This window comes from Rhinichthys klamathensis, unplaced genomic scaffold (assembly GCF_029890125.1).
Source record: "Rhinichthys klamathensis goyatoka isolate OS25496 unplaced genomic scaffold, OSU_Roscu_1.1 h1tg000275l_1, whole genome shotgun sequence".
Lineage (NCBI taxonomy): Eukaryota > Metazoa > Chordata > Actinopteri > Cypriniformes > Leuciscidae > Rhinichthys > Rhinichthys klamathensis.
The window spans coordinates 567,734-591,655 of record NW_026606794.1 but is presented as its reverse complement, the minus strand read 5'-3'; the positions used below and the strand labels follow the sequence as shown (position 1 = coordinate 591,655).

Sequence of the window (23,922 nt, the reverse complement as noted above, 5' to 3'; positions counted from 1 at the left end):
AATGCGCGTTTCATTTCGTGCACGCGCATATGAACGTATGATAACACACGCGACGCGGTTATCTTTTCCGAGCCGTTGCACTTTAAAAAACACAATAGAAATGCACATAAACTTAACTTTACTTTGCTGACATCAAACTTGGAGAGGAGAGAACACAAGTTTACCTGATTGTTGTTTCCGCAATTCACTCATGTTTTCCCCCCCTCTTTTTGTGACCAGAAGGATAGTTTCGCTTCATTTTGTCATTGATGTTGTAAACATTAATTGACGCGCTATGACACGAGGGGGAGGCGGGGCCTTGAGTAATTTGCGGGGCCCTACGCAGCTTGCGTAGTGAGCGTATAGGGCGGATCGGCTCTGCGTGTAATTCAAGAGGAATCCAGATTTTCCAGAATTCATATTCGCCCTAGAGACCTTTGTGCAGACAGACATTTAAACCCACATCATGTAAATCAACACCGATAAAACACAAAGAGACAGACCAGCAACAACTGCAGAATCAGAACCAGCAAGCTCTGCAGGTGACGTACTGTGCATATTGTGCTTGAGTCTGCTAAACCAAGTTTGCTTTAATGCATTATCAACAGCTCAGCAAGTAGGTTTGTTTATCTTGGTACTGATGCTGGTGGTGTTCTCAATAAATCTAATGAAGTTTCATTGGTAAATGTTAAAATATAATGTATGTGGTATTGTAAAGGAGTTCTTGCCCTTTATAAGTCATTCATTATGGAGATGTTCATGGTATTGTGAAAGCAAACGCATCAATACACATCAATATGATAAAAGAAAAGAAGCAGTTTCAGCAATTAGACAGTTCAAAGTTCATTATACAAACAAAGATACTGACTTAAATGGTGACAAATAAAATCTGTTTAAATATATAAATAATACATAAAACTTAATTTACATTCATGTTATAAATAAGCCTGAATTTAAATTAACATCTTAGACATTATTGTGAGCATGAACCTGCCTCCCCCCTCCCCCTTTTTTATTAATAAAAATATATAAATATTCAATGAAGTCTCTCAATTAATGGGAGTTCATAAAACTAGAAGTATAATAATTGCGGTTTAAAATTATTTAAGATGAAGTATAGCATATCACCAGTGTCACTGCTCGACATGTCATGTCAACTGCCCCTAAGCGTTTTCAATAATTGTGTTTTGTTTTGCTGCTTGAGCTCCTGGGATCTACTGGATATCACTATTAGGGGCCTGTTGTCACAGGTGTTGCCTGGAAACAACATGAGCATGACACGGTATGACCCCAGGAGAATGAGCCACGGCCCTATCCCACCATGAGGTCCTTCTGTCTATAATAAGTGTAATCACTCCACTACACCCTTAAACTCTTAAATTTAATCGGTTTATCATAATGTCTTTAGTTAACAGCAAGAGATATTTCCCTAAATAGCCACTTTTACAGTTGAACTAAATGCCAGACAAACACGTTTGTTGGGTTTTATCGGATCAGTGTCACAGTCTGTTGTGCGTTGGTCGGGTTTGTTTTCACCGGACTCACTGAACATGTTCAATCAGCGTTTGCCTGTGTCTGTTGGGGCAGTGTGAACATATGTGTGACAGTTATTTTTCATAAAATTCTAAATTCAACAGTCAACTTGTTTGTTGTCTGTGCAGTGTGATTTGGCCTTAAGACTTATGCTAACAGGCAAGATCACAGATAGCTTGAGGTAAATGGCAGATGTTCTCTAGACTCCATTAATTGGCTGTAATTAAATACTGTGAGGTTATCACTAATTGTTTGTCAGGACTGAAAAAAAGCAGATGATATTTCTACTTCCTCAGTTTTGTAGATTTTGTTATATTATTGTTTGATTGCTTCTATTGTTCTACTCATTTTTAAGTCACTTTGGATGAAAGCGTCTGCTAAACGATTAAATGTAAATGTATTACTCATACAAGATCCACAACGTTAGAGGTTGCACTGACTAGTCAACTAGTTCTGCTACTAATCATTATTTATGTAATAAATTAACTAGTTTTCTCGACGACCATCATGAGTCATCACATACAAACACACACTCTTACCACTGTGGCAGCGTGTGCCCGTCCATCCTGCTGGACATTCACACTGGTATGGAGCGACACAGCGTCCTCCATTGAGACACGGTAGGATGCAGATCGCTGCAAAAAAGGCACAAATTGTGTGACATTTGGGTTAATAAGACACAGGAATAATCAGAATTAGTTCAGTTAACTGTTTAAAACCAACCTCTCTTTCACTTTCTACTTCCCATATATATTCATGCATGTACAGACATTCACACCACACCCAACAGTTCTGGCTTTCCGATAAAGAAGTAGTGAAGCCACAGAGATAAATGCAACTTGTTTTTGTGGGATGACTGTTAATGAGCAGGGCTTTTTAAGAAGCTGTTGTAATGCACGATGTTACTGTTCCATGAACTGTTGCCAAAATGAATGGACTGTCATGTAGAAATAATCATCTCTGTTTGTGTATGCTGTTGTTGTTATTGTGGATGTTTGTGTGTGTACTTACGCTCCTCACAAAATCGGCCCATCCATCCCTCTGGACAGGAGCAAGTGTTTGGTCTTTGGCACACACCTCCATTCTGACACTGGAGCCAACACACAGCTGCACAAACACAACATGATTGGTACAGTGATGACACAATCTTAAAAAAAGCAGAGACTGTACACAGTGCCACTTTCCTACAGAATTCCAAAACACTACGAAAAGACATGCAGTATTCAAAGAACTAGATGTTAGATGTTCAGACCGGTGTGAAATTGCACTGATCTGAGTTAATTTCTGCAAGCACCCAAACCATTTGACTCCAAGACCAAAAAAAGAGGCTCAGAAGTACAAGGTTAAAACATCAACATGCCAAAAATTAAAGCTTTATATACTGAATCATTCATGCCTTATTGAAAAGAGTGACATCCATACCAAAGCCCATCTCAATAATCTCTGTGAGACAACGCTGTTGTTCAATGGCTATTATAAAATAAATTCTGGCCCTGCATTTATCAATATAGCATTCTCGCTATGCTAAAATAAAGTAACATCTATGACACAAAGTAACAGTTGGCTATACTTATATGTATTTGCACAGCACCTATCGAGAACATTGTTATCATATATATGTCAGATACTATAACTGAATGACAATTAAATGTATTATAAAATAATATTTTATTAAGAGCTTGAGGTAATACTATACTGGAAGGCATTAAAAAGTTTTGGGGTAAATATTTTTTTTACTATTCATCAATGAATCCTGGGATGTGTCACAGTTTCCACAAAAATATGAAGCAGCACAACCATTTTCAACATTGATAATAATAAGAAATGTTTCTTTTTCTTTTCTGAAGGATCATGTGACACTGAAGACTGGAGTAACAGCTGCTGAAAATAAAAAAAACAGTTATATTGTAACAATATATTTACAATATACCAGTTTTTACTGTATTTTAACCAAATAATGCAGCCTTGGTGAGCATGATCTTTAACAAAAATTTGAATCTTACCGCCCCCAAACTTTTCAATGGTAGTGTAGATCAACAAGTTAAATATCATCTATTTGCACAGAAAGGGAATGGAACTTTGGAGTTTCTTTTGAATACGTTTATTGAGACTCTTGACACCAAAAATGCACAAATAGCGCTAGTAAATCTCAAGCCATTGACTAGCAGTGTTGCTTAATAGTCATTAGCTGTAAAGATGTCCAAAGTGCCCAATGCTCATGTTTATATGTGTAAATGTGCAAGACCAGTCAAAGGGAATAGCAGGATTTTGCAAAGATACAGAAAAAGGCTGAAGGCAGAACTCCAAGTGGGATTTAAGGGCAAGTCCTTGTGCTACCTTTGCAGGTAGGAGGTGGGGTCCAAGTGCCATTCTCCAAGCACAAACTCCTGCTAGAACCCTCCATGGTGTAGCCTGCGTAACATGAGTACACCACCACATCTCCAAACTGGAACACTGCCCCACGGACTATCCCATTTGCCACGTACAGTGGTGGGCCGCAGGACACCCCTGTGTGTGATTAAAATGGACCGGACCAGTAGGTTAGAAAGGAAGATTCTCAGCAAGGCTGAGCAGTCCATTGAAGAACTAAAGAGAGCTTTCTGGGTTTTTAAAGGATGGTTAAGAAATGGCATTTTCTTGAGCTCTCTAATTTCAATCTTTTTAGGTAGTTGTATTTGAGAATATTTGACATGTTTTTCATGTAACAGGAAGCCTAATTAGTGTTGGGAACATACAAACAAATCCACAAAACAGGAGATGGTGCACGAGAAATGCACATTTGAGAGATGACATAATAGTATCCTCTCACATCTGATAATAGTAACGCTACAGGCAGTAAGTGAAGTTCAACAGGTGTCTCACAGAGAGAAAAGTGAATATACACACATAAATGTTCAAATTCAGGCAATAACCAACTATAAATGTGCACACAATCCACCACATACATACGCATGTCATATTACAGAGCTAGCATGCAAATTGCCCAAGGACCAAAATATCACAAATAATACAAAACAACAAAGGAACATTAACTAACTGTGAGAGAAAAGGCTAGTATTATTTTGTATGATAGCGTGCAGAAGCAACGGGGACCGAGGAAAATAGAGACGAAAGTTTCCAACAACACACAGACAGTACAAAAGAGATTCCATGCAATGAGAAAAGCAGAGTTTACAATCAATGTGACATGTAAGGAATGTTCCAAAACCTAGTGAGCTATTGAAATTGATTTTAATAAGAGTTTGGTGTTAGCATGTTGGTATGCTAATGGCAAAACATTCTAGTAATAATCATAAAAATACACAGACACACAAATATTAGGTAAACTACATATAACTACATATATTCCACTCAATACTGAAAAGTGTTGATTAATTCAATTTATTTTTAATCAACTTTTCTTCCGTCTAATTTGCCATCTTGGATTTATTTATTTTTCACTGAACTGAATATAATGTATACTGAGACTTAGAGTTTGGGCAAAACAAGAATCTCAGGAATAATTAGGATACCTGCTTTTGCATCAGGAGCATGCCTGAAATGCCATAAAATGCTGCCTCTGTAGCAGCTCACTAGGGTTTGGAACAGACCACTTGTCTTTGACACCATTAGCATATGCACCCATATACAGTATGTCTCTAATAAAACTTTCCACAATTCTTTCTTTCTTTCTTTCATTACAAATGAATTTGCACTAATTGTGATGCTGCAGCCTGAATGAGGAACTGAATGAGGAGTTATTGGTCAAAATCTTACTCCTCAAGCTGTTGTAATCAGTAACTGTGCTTGAGTCAGCACAAATACACTATGTGGAAGTACTTAGGGACAAAGTTCGTAGTTTCTTAACCCATCACAATATTGCAAATCTCCAGCTCGTCAAATCCGGAAGTCTATTTGACCTCGATTTTGTTAATATGCAAATTGTATGTATAGTATGTGATTTAGACATTTTCGTGCTGTACATGTTCAGATTTATCATGGGATAGTGAGGTGCACCAAAGAGAAGCTGAAATATGTTTTAATATGGCCCAAATATCTTGGAAAAGTATTCCACTGTGCTGAATAATATGAGATCGAATTGGGGATAAATTCCCCCTAACCTTTGGTGCAAAATGCTTCTGGGCATTAAAATAAAATCATTTATTAAAGTGATTTTTTTTGTCATTCAAAGCAACTAATAAATACAGTAAAGATGGAAATAATGAATGCTTGTACTCACTCTCGCATACTGCAGTGATGGGGGTCCAGGTCTGATCACTCCTGCAAGTTAATGTGCCGTTACCTTTTCTCTGGTAACCTTTGAACCGCTGACCTTTAGGACAACTGACTGGTATTGACTGGCCTACCAGGAAAGCCGTCTGAGGAATGTTGACATTGCCTCCAGTCCAGCCAGGAGGAGGGGGGCATGGTTTGGCTGTGTGTGTGTGTGTGTGGGGGGGAATAAAATTTGAGTCATATATTACAGTAAAGCCTTTCTGGATAAACAAAATAGCAGACCTATAATGCAGTAAGTAACATCTTAACTTCTTAGAAATGTAAATTTAGTTTGTATGTTTCTTGGTGGAAAATAAGGTGTTTTGCTATTTTCTTATTGACGAAGGTCTAACAGAAGTCTTATACTGGCTTGGTTGAGAAATTACTTTCCCAAAAATGTACACAGACAGAAATGTCTGTTTTTGAAAGAATGTTTCAATTCACTAAAATAAATTGCACTTACTGATAGCGCAATGGTGCAGTGTCAACTGCCGGAAGGTATACAATCTATACTGAGCCTAATTTCTTACAATGGAAGTTATTTGAGCAGAAAAGACTACTCACGACAATGTATTTAACACCTGGATAAATAGGGTTGTGAGTATTTTTTTTTTAAAAATGCAAGTCCCTCATCCAGAAAGCTTCCCTTTAAATATTGTCAGAGTATTTGAAACCATAGTGCTTGACATACGTATACAGACTGGGAAGGGTGAACTCCAGGAGCCGTTTCCCACACACATGACGAGAAACTCTCCCTGCAGTGTGTAGCCTTTGTCACAGTGGAACTCAAGAGCACGCCCGTTTGACAGGTTGTGCTCGTGCACTTTTCCATTCAACAAATCTGTTATCTTCTCACAACCTCCTGAAACTGTGAGTTTATGTTTGTACATTTGTGAAAAAAAGAAGAGGAAAGAATGCAAAAAGGTTAGATAGAGAACCACGGAAAGACGTTGAACTTATACTGTTTCTTAAAGCTAAAGAGTGACTGTTTATCTATTCTTACCTTCACACGCTGGTGTAGGTAAGCTCCATGTTCTGTTGGCTTGGCAAGTGAGGTTCTGTGAACCAACCAAACTCATCCCTGAATGACACATGTAACTCACAATACTCTGGTATGTCTGACCACTGGACAAAGTAACTGCATGGGGAACCACTGGTGGAGGACCACATGATACAGCTAGACAAAAGATGAGTTTAGAGATCAAGTAGATTGAATGTGTAATAATAACAATAACAATATAACTATTAACAACTTTTTTTCTACCAAATCTTGTACATTATTAAAGATAACCAGAAAACAAGAAAAAAATTCTGATTAAGTTTTTTTTTTTCAGTTTGAAAAAGTCTTACCAGCACACACTGGCTGAATTCCACTCCAGGTTTTATCACCTTGACATGTCTGAACAGAATCACCCTGGATGATGTGAAATAAGAATATAAATATATACATGCTTTTGGCTTATTAACTCTCATTCACCACTATTATAAACACATTTATTGGGGCAATGGTTTGTGGGGAAAAATGGCATTAGATAATATAAGGACTAATCCCTTTTCCAGGGTGTTTCCCTGCCTACGGCCTGAGACAATGGGATAGGCTCAAGCGGTTTAGAAATGGATTGATAAATAAATACGTACCTGTATTTCAAATCCCGGTAGACAAGTATGGCTAATAATATCTCCATAATTGTAGCTCTTGCCCTCAACCAAACCATTAATAATGGCGAGAGGCTTCTCACAAATAACAGGCACACAAGACTTGGAAGAGAAAGATGGAGACCATTTGCCAGAGATCTGGACGAAATAAAGGGAAAATAACATTGAGACATAATTAGAAAATGACAAATTTATCAGCAAATGATGCAAGGAGTGTCTACACAGAATGATGATCTTAACATATCACTTACTGTACACTCAGATAATCCAGGTCCCTCAAGATAGTACCCTGGTCTACAGGAGAGTATGATTGCGCCCCCTACAGGTGTGAGCTGCTTGCCTGTGACAACTACATTGGTGAGGTTAGCAGGCAGCCTGCAGGGTGAAAGTCGACATCTGACGCTGTGTTTGGACCAGGTGCCATCACTTTCACAGGTAATTGAGTCTGTCTTTGTTGCTAACTCAAAGCCTTCTTTACACCTGTGTCAAGTGGAAACATTCAGTTGAATGGATCTCAGCATTTGTTTTTGTATAATTTAGCTTTTATTGGATATTTATGTTATGTCAAAGTACCTGTACTGAGCTTTGCTGCCATAGGTTAACACCACTCCTGCAGTCTCTGCATTTGGGATGAGAGGAGGCACTCCACAAGAAACTGGTTCACAGTTCAGGTTAGGCTCTCCCCATCTACCCAACCTTCCACAGGAAAGATGGGGAAAACCTTTCAAATTATATCCTGGCCTACAGCGGTAGGTGACTGTATCAATGGAGTATGCAGCACTGCCTTGTACGATAGCATTAGGCACAGGTGGGGGAGGGCTGGAACATCTCCCTCGGGTGCAGATGGGTACTCCTGGACTCCACACTCCGCCCTTGTCACATATGGCCTCTGGGGGGCCAAGAATTTTATAGCCATCATCACATCGGAACCAGATGCTTGCACCACAGGTGTGGTCTCGGCCGAGAATGGTGCCGTACTTCAGAACCGGGGTATTGCAGACACATGGTCGGCATTCTGGAACTTGCCCCAGCCAGACACCCTCAGTAGCACATCGTAAAACCGGACTGCCAAAAACCTCATAGCCTGGAAAGCAAATATACTCCACAACATCATCAAAATTAAAGCTTGATCCATTCAGGTAACCATGGCTAATGTCCTCAGGTGGGTCGCATGTGACTATGTCGCACCGCGGAGGAGGGTCATCCCATAGTCCATCAGCTCTGCATATTAGCGTTGGATTTCCCGTCAAGACGTAGCCAATGTCACACGCATACCTAACCATACCGTTGTAGCCATAATCCGTGCCTGTTACTCTGCCATTTTCAATTATCGGTGGTTGACCACAGTTGGCTGGAAGGCACTTTGGAGGAGCCTCAGTCCAACTACCATTGGCCGAACAAACACTTGTCGGCGCCCCCTGTAGGATGAAGCCAAGATTGCAGCTGAACAACAACCTCTTACCAAACGTATAGTCGTCTCCTCTTACTAAAACGTCCTTCGATACAACAGGGCGCCCACAGTAGACTGCTCTACACATTGGAGCTTTGTTGTCCCATTTCCCATCAACCTGACAAGTTCTAATTTTAACACCCTCAAGGACAAACCCTTTATGGCATTCATAATGAATAAGCATCTTGACGTGAAAGGATTTTCCAATCACCTCACCATTCGCAATGCCTCCAGGATTACCACATGAGATGGGCAAACAGCGAGGAGCATCATCACTCCACTGCAGCCCAGAGATACACTGTCGGATTGTCTGTCCACTGAGCTCGTAACCCTCCTCGCAACTGTACTCTGCGAGGCTGGCATGTGGGCTATTTGATACCATAACTGATCCATATTCAGGGCTGGGTGGAGTCTCACATTGTGCCGGAGCACACACAGGTGCGGTTCCATTCCACGTGCCATCTTCTTGGCACATCAACACGACACCACCATTCATTTCATAGCCAGCATGACAGTGATATTGAACTAGGGAACCATGTAAAAAGCTGTTGTCTACTGGTAAATGTTGGCTTGTAAGTGTGTCATCATCGTCTTCTTTGACCTTCAAGTAGTCACCAAAATCAATATGCGGAGGCAGGCCGCAGTCAGCAGGAGTACATTTTGGCTCAGAGCTTGACCAGCCATGTTCTTCACAAGTGAGATGATTATTACCCACTAGCAGAAAACCTGGGAAGCAGCTATAGAAGATAGTAACCCCAAACTTGCGGTCCCGTCCTTCTACAAAGCCATTGTCAATTGGTTTTGGAGGAGAACAGTAAATCTGCACACAGTTAGGAGCCTCCTGGTGCCACTGTCCATTCTCCAGACAGGTGAGGGTTTCTGGGCCTTGTAAACGGTACCCCCTTTGGCAGGAATATGTAACTGATTGGCTAAACTGAAGCCTGGAGTATCTAACAGCACCATTGGGAATCTCCTTGGGTGCAGCACACTTAACAGGGTGACATACAGGTACACCTCCTATCCACAGTCCACTTTGACCACAAAGCACAGTGCTGTTGCCTACTAAGTCATACCCTGCCTTACAGCTATATATGGCAGTACTAAGATACATTAGTCCTTGAACATCCACAATTCCATTTGGTATGTCCTCAGGCTGTGGGCATTCAATAGGAATGCACTCAGGATTAGGTTTACTCCAGTTCCCATCTGCCTCACAACGGACAGAAGCTTCCTTCCGGAGTGTAAAGCCATCCATGCAAGAGTAGTTCACCACACTAGCAAAGTAGGACAGTGTGTCAGATGGGTCACCAAAGGCAACCTCAGGGGGAGGTCCACAAAACACTTGTTTGCAGACAGGGAAAGAGTCATTCCACTCTTGGGATGGGGTACAACGAAGAGTTCGTGCTCCATGGAGAACATAACCTTCCTCACAAGAAAGCTCCACAGTGCCTGAGTCAGAATCCAATCCACGCAGTACAAGGTGATTCTCCACTAAAGGTGGTTCGGGGCACTGTACTGGGGAACAACGTGGGGTTACGCTCTTATCCCAATTTTCGAACTTTAAACAAGTCCATACAGAATCTCCAATGAGTTCATATCCCTCGTTGCAGAAAAATTCCACCTTGCTGCCGACTTCAAAGGTGGAGCCGTGATAATGCCCATTTTTTATATCAGGTGGGGTAGGGCAGGTGAGGAGGACACAAACAGCAGGAGGGTTGTTGTTCGACCACTGCTTATTGGCCATACATATACGTTCAGGTTTTCCAGTTAGGCGATAACCATCATTGCAAGCATAGGTCACTCTACTGCTGTATACATAGCTGTTCTTTCTTAGTTGGCCCTACATAGAGAAAAAATTAAAATATGTTTAATAATGTATGTGAAATAATCAAGGATTACATTGACATTAGAATTCTTTATTGTTTTGTTTAAATATATATATATATATATATATATATATATATCATGCATCCCAGGAAGACAGTATTGAATTTACCTGGATAAAACCATTTGCCAAGCGAGTAGGGCTGGGACAGGAAATAGGCTGGCATGTGGGCAAGACACCTCCCCACTCACCGTTGGCTTTACAAATTCTCCTTTTCTCTCCTCGAATGAAATACCCTTTGTCACAGCTGTAAGCAATTACCGCTCCAAAACTGTAATTGCTCCCACTTACATAGCCCTTCTCAATACTGTCTGGCTTTGAGCATCTGACAGGCATACAGCCAATGTCCAAAGGTGAGGGTGTCCACTCTCCCCCTATCATGCACTTCAGGGTTCCTGTTGTGTTGAGAACAAAGCCCTCCTCACACTTGTAGTTGACCTCTGTGTTGCTAGCATACTTCAGTTTGTTTATGGAGTCCAGAATGGCATGAGGTAAATCTGGGGGACGCTGGCAGAAGTTGGCAATGCAGTGAGGAATGCCAAAGCCATCTGGGGGTGCCCAAACACCTTGGGCATTGCAGAACAGTTTTGTATTGTTACCAGCAGTGTAGCCGTCATCGCAGAAATAGATAGCAGTGTCCCCAAAAAGCTGGTGTCCAGTGTCAGGTAGGGCATGGTCAACTTGGGGTGGTGGCCCACAAGACAGAGGCACACACTGGGCAGAATTACGAGTCCAGTTGCCACTTGGGAGGCATTCTTGAGTTTCTATGCCAAGCAGGGTGTAACTGCAATAAGACAAATTTTACAAATCATTGTTATCAAATCATTATTACAGAGATTGAAAAAGATATTTTACAGGGCATCAAACATCTGTTTTTGCTGAACGCAGACAAATTAGGGGTTGCACAGACTAGTCGACTTTAATGCTCTGCCATGTCGCTTTAAGTTTGACGTCAACTCGTGTAGATCGCGCACACACATAAACATTCAGTAGCGCAGAAATGTATCGTCAACACTGTGATTTACTTCTTTTTAGAGAAGCTGGCAGGTAGAATTAACTCACATGCAATCGCCCTATCACTAATGTATTCGGTAACGCTTCCTTTTACAGTACAGTACTTACGTGTACTTATAGTGTACTTACCTAGAAAGTACTGGCTAATATAAGGTAAGTACATGGGTTAGGGGTAGGTTTAGGGGTAGGTTCAGGGTTAGTACCTAGTTATTACCCAGTAATTATAATTACTATAATAAGTACATAGTAAGTACATGGGTAACAGGACTGTAAAAGGAAGCGTTACCATGTATTCATATAAAAGTAATATTTACTGTGCTACTTTATCTGTATCTCATTTAGAACGAGCAGAAATCTGTGAGAAATATAACGGCCCAAAGACAAAAGAAAAGAACTGATCAAAATAAGCTGTTATGTAGGAGCAATAGCCTTGTGGGCAGCACTGTGTAATATGCCATAGCTGTGCACAAGACAACCTGCGTTCGAGTCTCAGCTCGAGGTTCAGGCTTATTTGTTCATTAATGACGTCATCGGCGAATAGTAGACGTCAAGTCGACTTTCATCACATAAATGTCGACTTAAAAAAATCTGAAGTCGTTTAACCCCTAAGACAAATATAATCGGTTCAGAGCCCTTGGCACATAAATATACACAAATTAAGTTACCCCTCTTTGCAAATATAGATGATTCTGCTACCCAGCGTAAAGTTGTCGCCCTTAATCACAGCGTCCCTCAAAGGAGGAGGTTTGCCACAATCCACTCTGGCACAGAGGGGGGGAGGAAATGCCCACTCTCCTGATGACTCACACTTCAGTTCCATGGCACCCAGCAATCTTTACACAAAAAAACAGGTGAGTCAACACATTCTTTGACTGTGTATTCTCTATTCATTCTCTATCTAGATTGTGTATAAACCAACCATACCATCTAAAATGTTTTCCAGTATGGTCCCTGCTGCAATTATCATAGAGTCAGTTATGAAAATGTTTTAGACTTTACCTGTATCCCTCAATGCAGGTGTAGGTTAGCGTGGAGAGGAAGACTTTCCCATTGAGGGTATACTCAGCATAATCCACCACTGGGGGCTCACCACAGGTTACAGGCTTACAAACATGGGCCTCTCTGCTCCACTTCAAATCCAATTGACACTGGCTTTCTATTGGCTCCTGGGGGACATAGCCCTTCTCACAACTGCAGCAGAGCAAAGAAATACAAAGATTAGCAACACACAAAAATATCATCCTTTCCCATTATGTTATTCTTCAATAAAAACATATTTTTTTCATATTTAATCAGGTCTCTTAAAAGTGGCTATACAATACCTCTAGAAACCGACTCTACATCTAACACTGACAGTGATACCTGAAAGTCACCTTGCTTCCGTATGTGAAGTTTGCCCCTTTTAGGATTCCATATTCTGGGAGAGTGGGATGAGCACAGGAAAGGGCTGTGGGAGGAGGTCATTAGAAGCAGATTATGTCAGTGTTTTAAATGCACTTCAGACAGAAATTGTCTTCATCATTGCATTAAATTCCGTTATGTCAAGAAAAAAAAATCAATTCATCTGAAGAGTATCGGGAATCCGCCAAAGCAAAATGCATGTAACTTTGATTGACATACAGTAATCTGAGGTTACCAGGCATAAAAGCCTCATAAAAGCTGCTGGCTGAAGTTCAGAATGCCGGTCAGTGTGCTGGCAATGCAAAAATACTGAATAGTTCCAGTAACATGGACTGAACAAAGCTGAACAATTGTTTATCAGATAAGGTTCCCATATATACACAGAATGTCTCTATCAGGTCAGTTTCCCAACCTCAAACCCAGCAATAAGATTAAGAAACAATGTATCTGCATTGTATGTGGTACGATTACACAAACATTTACATATAAATTGGAGGCTCTAACCATTCGGATTCCAATACAAGCTCTAATTAGTTACAACTATCTAACTATATAACTCTATTTTAATATATTTAAAAAAAAATTAGCAGTCCTTACTCCAGGCTTCAGTCACATGATCCTCCTAAATCATTATATGCTGATGATTTGGTGCTCAAGAAACATTTCTATTTATTATCAGTAGAAAAGTGTAGGGCAGTGCTTCTCAAAGTCCGGACTCCGGTCCGGATCTGGACCCGGAGGGAATTCAATCCGGACCCGCCTCCATTTCGTATTTCAAGAGCCCTAATTGTGTGTAAGGGATTACAAGTCTGGATTTCCTATTTTGATAAGCGCATGTTAAAATCATTTGTTTATTTTTTATGATGGTCCAAAATTAAAACGAAGGCGAGATATTTAAAGTTTTCCTCCGTGATTTAGTTGCCATGACATCCAGTGAGCTGTGACTTTTGACGTAATCGGGCGCGACCGCGACGCGACACTTCCCGGCGTAAGCGTTTGAATGGGTGTGGAGGATGTCATTGTCCAGGAAAAGAAAAGTTGACGAAGAAAATAGAGTTTTCAAAGATGATTGGACAGAGAGGTATGCGTTCACAGATATTTCAAATCTCCCGGAAGTTCCAGGAGTCTCCCGCATATTGATAGCGGCTCCTGATGCCCGCAAATTAGTTCAAATCTCTCGGAATCTAGAGCTCCAAACCGTGCAGCGCGCGTACGGCAGAGAGGGAGAGAGCGAGAGACCTTACGTGTGTGTGCAAATGCGCGTGTGTGTCTTGTTGTGTGAGCTTGTGAGTTGTGACTATTGCAAGCGCGCAGCTGAGAAGTCCTGATTATATTGTCTGCTATATTTAGGCCTGCTTCTTATTTATTAAGGCAATTGGTTGATGAAACATTGATTACAATGCGTGGCGCGAGCGATCTCCGACAGTAAACTGATTCTGCTTTGTCTCGGGTAAACAGCTGTTGCGACCCGAGCAATAACGGCCACGTCCGGTGTAGACACAGTGTTAAAGCTCATTCAGCCTGATAACGCTACGTTACAACATCAAGCAATATTCCAAAAATGTATATAATTATAACACTTTATAAAGGGCCATTTTGCATTAAGAGTAGCCTAGTTTCACGTTTAGTACATTTTGCTTACTAATTATTTAAAATAGTATAAAAGTACTGTACATATGTAATTAAAAACGTTTTCATTAGGATATTATTAATTTTACTTTAGTAAAAAGATCTGAGTTCTTGCTCCACTGGTAGAGATTAGAGGAATTAAGAGTAAAAATAGGAGATAATAAGATTTTGTCAGTGACACTTTTTATATATTTATTGATACAAGTTATGACTAAATTAAAAGACAAAGTCGTTAGTGAAGATTATGCAACAGTATTTAGAATATAATATAATATAATATAACATGCAATGCAAACTAGTTTGGTTACAGCTCAACTGTATAATTCTCATTATATCATTCCCCCTGCCTCCATTACATATCTGTGTCACACAAGTGTTTGATTACCACATTTGAGTGATCATTGCAAAACGTGTTTATAAAATATATTTATTCTGTTTATAGCTACTGTGTAAAGTACCCATCAAAAGTTTGTACACACCAATAGGAAAGTGTCCAAACTTTTGACTGGTATACTGTACTATAATACACATAAATAATATTGCTACTGTATTATAATATACACATAAATAATATCGGCCGATATATCGGTATCGGGCTTTTTTTACTCCCTAATATCGGTATCGGCATCGGCCCCCAAAAATCCATATCGGTCGGGCTCTAAGCACCAGTGTACAAATCTGAAAGCTAGGCCTACCTTTGCAGTATGGGACATCTTCCTTCCATATTCCTTCCTCTGTGCAGGAAAGACGGGATGAGCCAATCAACTCATAGCCTTCCTTACAGGAAAAGACCACCTCACTGCCCATGATGAAATTAATGCCCTCACGGTGCCCAAACTCCGGAATACCTGGATCTTTACATTTTACAGGCTCTTGTGAAAATAAAGAAAAACACAAATAATTGTCTTCAGTTTATGACCGTATTTGTTAAGAAAAATACATTAGTGATTTTAGAAACTTGTTGTGGACAATATGTTGTCCGATTTGTGACGGAGTGGCAGACAGGTCCAAAATGCACAAATGTAATAATAATGATGCAAATGTGTGGACTGGCAGTGCACTGATCAAGAGACTGCTACCAGTGGAAACTTATTTGGCCACATAAATTGTCCAACTTATGATGAGATTGTGTTACCTGTGCAGTTTCTTCCATCTCCACTGTAAGGAGGTATGCAGGTGCATATATGAGAGCCATCAGTGTTCAGGCAACTAGCATGTTCATCACATTCAGAGCCCAGAGAACATTCGTCCACATCTGTAATATGAGCACAACCCAAATTAGAACAAAGGAATGCAAAGTGTAAATGATAAATGAAAGATTGTATGTATGTAAAATTATATTTCAGGTTCCATGTGCACCTGTGCATAGTAGTGCTTGATAACTCTGATATAGACCTATTGTCTATTCACTGCCTATCTGCTTCTTTAAAATATTTGCTGTGTATCTCTTACCCAGACAGGCAGGTGGGTTGCCAATCCATTTTCCATTATTGGTACACATCATCTTATTCTCTCCGAGTAGATAGAACCCTGGTTTACATTGATAAAGCACTAAGCTCCCAGCATAGAAATCGTCTCCATGATACTGGCCATGCTCCAGATCAGGGGGAGGACCACATTCCACACCTGCATATATAGAGAAAGGCCCAGTAATGTTAATACTACATTGTGTTTATATGCAGTACTGTACATGCGAGTATGCACACAAATGCATCTATTTGTGTTATGGCATGTGTTTATTTGCATTTAAAAATTTTAAACATAAGTTGTACGATTGTATCTCAGTACAGTGTAAGTTTATTGTTGTAAACATGGCTGTGATTGTAGTTTTGAACATGAGTCACAGTTTAAACAGTCAGTGTATGCTTTTGTGTCTTTTGTTGTTTCTGTGCATTCACATCACTCACGTTCACATATTGGCTCTGCATGGCTCCACTGGCCTCTGTTTAAGCACTGCTGCACTGGCTCCCCCACCAGATAGAACCCGGGACTGCAAGAGAACTGCACCTTAGAGCCTGGATTCACAGCTTTACTGGATGAGCGCAGTTGAGAAACAGAAGATTCCACCACAGGGCAGTCTAACAAAGACCAAAACAGTGGACAACAAATGTTACAATGGCACATGGTTAGGTTAATATGTGTTTGGTAGTTACACATCACAATACATTTGATCAAATCAGACAAAATGTGTCGTACTGTTGTTATTGTGCAGCAGAATGAAAAAAATCCCAACCAAGACCTGCAGAGAAACAGTTTTGTTCCCCAATGCACACATGGTTGATTGACAATAATAGAAAAGGTTGTACTTCATTCTTACCAGCACAGAAAACGCTCTTGCTACTTGTCTTTACTCGGCCCGTGACCCCTCCTAAGAAGTCAGGCCAGGCAAACACGTTCCCTTTCTGCAGATCACGTGGACAGCTGCTGGCCAGAGACGTGATCTGAGAATAGCGGAAATATGCTTAGTTTCTGATCTCAGAGCAGTTCGGAAAAATACTTTTTTTTTCAGTCTTGTTGAACTCAGTACACTGTTAACATGAAAACTAAGAGTAAGGAATGTGTATAAAGTGTTACCTGCTGTGGTGTTAGAACATAGTTCCATATATTAAGTTGGCTAACAGTGCCCACAAAAGACTCTACTGGGTTGAAGCCATCCCCCCTCTGGTCCTGATCCTGTCCAAGTACCAGAGCGCCCCCTCCTGTTTGATGTATAGAGCAAACATTTCATCTTCTGGACGCACACTCTCTTTGAAGCACCATAAAGCAATAAAGGCGTCTTAATAAACTGGCAGTGTGTTTAAACTGTTTATCAGCTATTTAGGTCAACCTGGTATGGTAGTGCCGACTGATAGTCCTTTCCCTCCATCTGAAGGGCTCCCATCAATATAGACTCTCCAATCACCATCCTTACTGCGCCATGATACACCAATGTGGTGCCAGAGGCCATCATTAACTGCTGGGCAGTCAGTGATCCGCTCCTTACCATTAACATACAACACCCACCTGAAAGTAAGATAGTAAGAAAAACAAGGGAAGACAGACATGAGAATGCAAGAAAAAGAGTGATGATTAAACAAGAGTAAAACCAAACCCTTGTTTGGCTTTTATATTTGTTTGGGTGTTGGTAAGACCAACTTACATAATTTAAACATGTTAAAAGTCATAGCATATATGCATATTCAATTGAGGTATGCAAATGAAAACACAGCTCTCACCCATTATAGTCGATGAGGAGGAAGGCATTGTCACTTCCCTCTACAGCGTAGGAGATTGGAGTTCCATAATTAACAGTGTCTGATGACCTCATCCAGAATGTACATGAGATCTGTGTAAGAGATGGCATCTGACCGTCCATCATCACATAACCATGGATACCAGAAACTTCAAATTCCAGATCAAAGGAATAGGGCAGTTCTGTTTAGACAAAAACAACACAACAACAGATGATATACAGTATTATACATTCATTTTTAATAAGTATATATTTTTTTGTGTCTGAGGTTAACTTATGTTAATTGGGTTTTACCCCCAACTATCATATAACAAATGTGTGGATGAATGTATTCATTTGTGGGATGTCAGAAAGATGCAGAAGTTCAAAGCAAATGTTTCTGCAGCTTAAGTCTAATAAATTGTCTTTTTAGACTGGGGAGGAAGTCTGGTTCTGAGAGTTATGGTTTGTTGTCACAGTACATCAAACTTTATCTGAAAACATAAATGAAAAATTGATTCTGTATAACAGGGTGTGAAGATTAACAGCCTATTGGATAATTTTAAGTGCTATCTAAATTAAAGTGACACTATTCTGTCTCTAACAAGCCTTTGTAAAACTTATCTCTATGATGATGATGATGATTTCAATGATTTTTTCATCTCTTTCCCTCAATACCTGTCTCACACCTGGTTCCGTTGAACCCAGGAGGGCATCGGCAGGTGAAAGTAGCCACTCCATCCACGCAGGTTGCGCCATTCAAACACAAATTCGGTTCACAGTTGTCTACGTCCACCTGGCACAGTCTGCCTCTGTATCCATTCACACATTCACACCTGTTCGCAAATGTGAGACAAAGTCTTTTATCTGTCATATGTCTGTTGTTGATTGCATTATAAACATGCATGAACAGTTCCCACAAAGGTTTCCTCACAAACCTGAAATCATTGACAGCATCCACACATGTACCTCCATTCAGACAGGGGGAGCTGTAGCACTCATCCACGTCAACCTCACAATTGTCGCCAGTGAAGCCATGAGGACATGTGCAGAAATACCCACCCTCCAAGTCTTTACAAACACCTCCGTTTTGGCACGGGCTGGAAGCACACTCATTTATTTCCAACTCACAACGTGGACCTAGATGTAAATTACAAAAAAGCCATTGATTACTGCACTACAATTTAAGAGCATTCAATTCAATGTATTATACTATATTTTAAATTATATTCAAGTGAAGGGGTGTGGCAGAGGTGAAGTACTGACCTGTGAATCCATCTGGACAGCTACATGTGAAGTGATTCACTTCATCCACGCAGACTCCATCATTCTGACATGGGGAAGAGCTGCATTCGTTCACCTCAGCCTCACACAACAAGCCTTCCAGAGACAAAACACACACAAAGACATGTGGAACATCATTTTACCTGTTACTTGGGACAATGAACAAGCAACCAATACGTTATTATTTCTGTTATAATTCATGCTGCCATGCATTCTATTAAAACTAAGTCACATCACAGATCTTGTGTTAATGTGGCAGGTCCTCCTCTCACTTTTCACCTGTATTCTGCTGTTACACCCTCACATTCATGGCATGCTGGCCCACTTTGAGAACTCGATGAGCTCAAGGGAGACAAAAGAGATGTCTTTATCAGCTGTTGTCACTAGCTTTGACTAGCTACAAGTTTCCATCCAATAATTTTTAACGCATCAAAACGTTTACAGATATGGCTGATAGAAATTCTAATTATCAATAAAATTGCCACAAAGTGCAGACATAATCTCTGTTTATTTGAATTCAGTGCATAAATTCAATGTTGATACTGAGAGTTATGTTTGATGAGTTATGTTTTATGTTGATACTGTATCGGTATTTTTAATGGTCCCATTACATGGTACTCTCTCCTTTTTTCGAGAACATGTAGGACGCAAAAGGTAGATCATTTGCGATACACACAAAATTATATATTGAAGCGGCACAAGGGCAGATTTAATTTGTGATACACCAAAACTTGTATGACAAATAATTTTTTTTAAGGATGACATCCATTACGCACACAATTTTATCTGTAAAAGGCCAATTGGACGCAAACAGGCTTGAGACCCCCCCCCCCCCCTACCCCCACCAACACACACACACACACACACACACACACTTTGTAGATGAGGTGGATGGAAACTTGGCTAATGTTGAATAGTGTTACTTTTCTTACATACTGTTTGAGCTCATATTTAATAATATTTGTTTTAATTCATCCTTGTACTTTTCCCCCCCAACTTTTTTGTAAAGATGTGTCTCTTATGCTACCTTGGACAAACACCGGAGACACATACATAGATTCGGAAAAAAACAAACATACTTCAATTCAAATTCTCCATATCTAGGGCAGCCACAGGCTTAATCATGGCCACGTCTTAAAGAGGAGAGACAATGGCCTGAATGGAAAAGTGCTGTAAGGTTCTGAGAATGAGAGCTTGTGTAGTTTCACTGCCAGACTCAAGAGATTCAGAGACAGCTAAATCCATCACAATAGTGAGACTAAAGGAAACTTTCAGGACCTTTAACAGAGAGGAATTTTGGGTTTGGGTTTTAATTCCCTCAAACATTTCACTTGTAGAACTTGGTTTTTGCAGTTCTATTGGGATTCCCCAGTGTGAAGCTGAGCTGTCAGATTATGTGAGTGGACTTTCTCATACCTACAAACCCAGGCTGACACTGACATTGGAAATCTCCCATGCCATCTCTGCACAAGCCGCCATTTTTACAAGGAGCAGAATCACATTCATCAATGTCGCTCTCACACTTGGCTCCTATAAGGCAATGAATGAGGAAAATAGGAAAAAAGTAGGCAGTGATTGGCAGTGATTAAATCAACCACAGAGGCTGAGGTAAATCTATCAAAATTATATAGTGTAATACCAGACCAGCTGAATTATTTAAAAAAAAGATTGTAGTCTCAGCTGAGTTGTCTTAAATTCACACATTGTCATACATAGCTCAACAGATAGTTTGAGAAAACAGTACATAAGGAAACAATAAAAGTTTAAAAGTTGTTTTCCTTAAGCCAACTGAACTTAACATCTGGTTTTTACTTGTGAGTTATGGTTATAGAACATGCCAAACCTGTGAATCCCGGAAGACAGGTGCATACATATCCGACCCCGACTTCCTCACAAGTGCCTTGGTTTTGACACGGATTCAGGAGACATTCATGGAACATTTGCTGGAGAGAGTAGAGCAAAATTTTCAGCTATTTTACTTCAGCCCCCAGAGGGTGCTGTGACATCAACAAAAAGCCATAAACACTTTCCACGGAAGACATATCTGAATGTCAATGCATTAAATAATAAAATAGCAAACTAACTTGCATCTTCAAACAGATGATGCAAAAACTTTCTTCAGTACTAACTATTTTAACTACAGTATTAATTATTTAATGGCTGTATGATGGCAGTTCTTCTCATAAATGAGTCAGTGATTTTGCTTGATGTTTTGTCTGTGCTATCTTTCTTTAAAATAAAACACTTGTTATTTGGAATTTATAACAATGGCTTTCATACATTTATTGGTGTGAATTAAGTGTCCAAATATATTTTAGGCTTACTATATGTGATCCAAACACAGCAGGAACACATTTCAAAGTTCAGAAGATTTCCAGATTCAGGTACCAACCGGTGAAAGTGAGAAGACGACTCACCTGGCTACTGGTTTGATAATCCTTTCTCAGGATCACTTCTGGCGCTGTAGTTGCACTTTCCTCTTTAGGCAGGAAACTAGAGCCAAAGCCTGAGTCAGACCAAGAGAAAAGAGGGAAAAAGTACAAGGAGACAGAAATGAGAAAATGAAACAGACAGAATAAGCACAACACAGACATAAAAAAAAAGATGTGAAAGAGGAGAATTTCTGCTGTCAAAACTGGGAAACATTTTCCAAAGGCATTCATCATCCTCATCTTTTCCACATTGATGCACTTTTTCCCTGCGTGTACAGAGAATCAGATTCCATTATGTGCATTGGATTCTCATTGCAAATCGTTCACACACCTACCCAAAGCCTGAAAATGAGCCATATATTCCACTAAATGAAGAAACCCTCTGCACACCATTGTCTTACACAACCAACACCTTATAACACATTAAAGCTGAAACGTGTCATTTTTTATGATAAAAAAACCCCCAACCAAATCTACCTATAATAATCTCTTTGTTCCACCTCGGTTTAAATCGTGTTCCAGGGGCGGGGTGGTCAAAGTACCGGCAGCACGTGAGAAGTGCCGGTACGCAAGAAAAAGTGAGGGTACGCTACAGTATAAGAGAGCAACCACACACGTCAATCACCGACCACAAACATTAGTGTAGGGAAATAAGGAAAAGAACTAAGGAAAAGATACATACTGGAGCACTGTTGGATGGCTTTGGCTCCTGTTATCGTGGTAGTGCCATAAAATGGGCAGGAGAGGCAATAGGAACGACCCTCCTCAGGCTGGTAATAATCTCTGGGACATGGGTAACATGGAACCAGACCCGTACGAGAGAAATGACCCGCGGAACATGGTACTGGGAAGACAGAGAGAAAGAGAAACCCTGTATTCAGAAAGCAAATGGAACTATTCCCCTAAATAAGTCTTTTTTTAGTCTTGTATGTTTAAGTAATTCATAGGTATTTATTCAATTGTTACATCTCACCCCCACACTCATTGACATCCAGAGCCCCTCTATTGACAGTGGTCGTGGTAGGAGGGCAGGACAGACAGACCTGAGAGCCGAAACCTGGCTGGAATTCCCCTAGAGGACAGGACTCACACGTCTCCAACCCGGTAAATGACGAGCTGCCAGGCTGGCACTGCGCTGGAAACATGCACACACATGCAGGTATGCACACATACAAAGATGGAGACACACTTAGAAATCCCGTTTATAAGCAGCCTTCTGCTGGAATGGAATAGAGTGATGAGTAGATTTATGAACAAACATATAGACTGCTGACTGATTACCTTTGCACTCTGCCAGGCTGCGTGAATGGAGGTAAGGAGTGGAGAAGCCATCTGGGCATGACTTACACTCCATCTGCCCCTCCTCATCCTGATATGACCCTCTCCAGCAGCTCTCACACTCAGCATACTCCAGGGAGAAATACGTCCCTACTGGGCATTGCACTATGGGTCAAAACAAACAGGGAGGTCAAAAAAATGTTGTGGTAAAACTGCAGTTAATTTGTGGCAAATTTACAAAAAATGCCACAGTTTGCCGCAAATGTTTTCCAGACGTTTACAGATCTTCCCCCTTACCCAAGAAACGCTTTAAATGCTTGTCATATTTTTCACTACTGAATCTATATCAGATGTGCCCTGTTGAATGTGTATTTAATTTTCAAACTCACCACACACCCTGCCTTTGAGAACAGACCCTGGCCGGCAGTACAGTGTAGCCTTTTTACTTTCCAATGATTTGGGGTCCGCTACGATCATCTCTGACGACACATGGAAGGTAGAGAATGGTTGCTTGCTCAGTGTCCGCTTAAGCCGATTGGTTAGCTGCTCAAGTGCCCTCAGTAAACGTTTTTGATTGACCATTTCCGCAGAGTCGTTCCTCGACAAGGGCAGTGGGATGCTTGCTGGGAAAAAGGAATGGTGTTGGGAGAAGTTGCAACTGTATTTGGGTGTAAAACTAAGGCTCTGTTTACACTGCAAGTCCTAATGCAAGGATCTGATCTTTTGACCATATGGTTTTGTCCCTTGGGTTTTGAATGGTCGTACTAAAATTATTTATATAATTCATCGGGTGGAACCATGATTATTTGCCAAGATGGAGAAGTTAAAAAGCTGTCATGGATGTTAGCAGCGCAAAATCTGACTGAACGGATATAGACCGGAAAATAATGGTAATTTTCAGTTGTTGTTATATCTA

General features: G+C 40.5%; 1 protein-coding gene across 2 annotated transcripts in view; it reads right to left on the bottom strand.

The window, feature by feature from the left end:
* svep1 (sushi, von Willebrand factor type A, EGF and pentraxin domain containing 1) overlaps positions 1-23,922 on the bottom strand; it is a 90,209-nt gene that overhangs the window by 2,102 nt on the left and 64,185 nt on the right. The window contains exons 16-47 of one of the 2 annotated variants that reach the window (XM_056268609.1): positions 23,396-23,629; positions 23,010-23,171; positions 22,702-22,863; positions 22,411-22,572; positions 21,714-21,802; positions 21,140-21,239; positions 20,713-20,826; positions 19,279-19,392; positions 18,951-19,152; positions 18,691-18,848; positions 18,017-18,215; positions 17,629-17,804; positions 17,376-17,500; positions 17,119-17,242; positions 16,709-16,879; positions 16,254-16,427; positions 15,937-16,056; positions 15,497-15,673; positions 13,134-13,218; positions 12,771-12,962; positions 12,437-12,604; positions 10,869-11,541; positions 7,996-10,712; positions 7,674-7,902; positions 7,405-7,560; positions 7,117-7,180; positions 6,770-6,943; positions 6,458-6,634; positions 5,732-5,926; positions 3,850-4,020; positions 2,524-2,619; positions 2,052-2,147 (exon numbers count right to left, since the gene is read on the bottom strand). In XM_056268609.1, coding sequence (XP_056124584.1) covers positions 2,052-2,147; positions 2,524-2,619; positions 3,850-4,020; positions 5,732-5,926; positions 6,458-6,634; positions 6,770-6,943; positions 7,117-7,180; positions 7,405-7,560; positions 7,674-7,902; positions 7,996-10,712; positions 10,869-11,541; positions 12,437-12,604; positions 12,771-12,962; positions 13,134-13,218; positions 15,497-15,673; positions 15,937-16,056; positions 16,254-16,427; positions 16,709-16,879; positions 17,119-17,242; positions 17,376-17,500; positions 17,629-17,804; positions 18,017-18,215; positions 18,691-18,848; positions 18,951-19,152; positions 19,279-19,392; positions 20,713-20,826; positions 21,140-21,239; positions 21,714-21,802; positions 22,411-22,572; positions 22,702-22,863; positions 23,010-23,171; positions 23,396-23,629 — 7,956 coding nt within the window. The remainder of the gene's footprint in view (positions 1-2,051; positions 2,148-2,523; positions 2,620-3,849; positions 4,021-5,731; positions 5,927-6,457; positions 6,635-6,769; positions 6,944-7,116; positions 7,181-7,404; positions 7,561-7,673; positions 7,903-7,995; positions 10,713-10,868; positions 11,542-12,436; positions 12,605-12,770; positions 12,963-13,133; positions 13,219-15,496; positions 15,674-15,936; positions 16,057-16,253; positions 16,428-16,708; positions 16,880-17,118; positions 17,243-17,375; positions 17,501-17,628; positions 17,805-18,016; positions 18,216-18,690; positions 18,849-18,950; positions 19,153-19,278; positions 19,393-20,712; positions 20,827-21,139; positions 21,240-21,713; positions 21,803-22,410; positions 22,573-22,701; positions 22,864-23,009; positions 23,172-23,395; positions 23,630-23,922) is intronic. The other variant, XM_056268610.1, reaches the window with a different exon arrangement.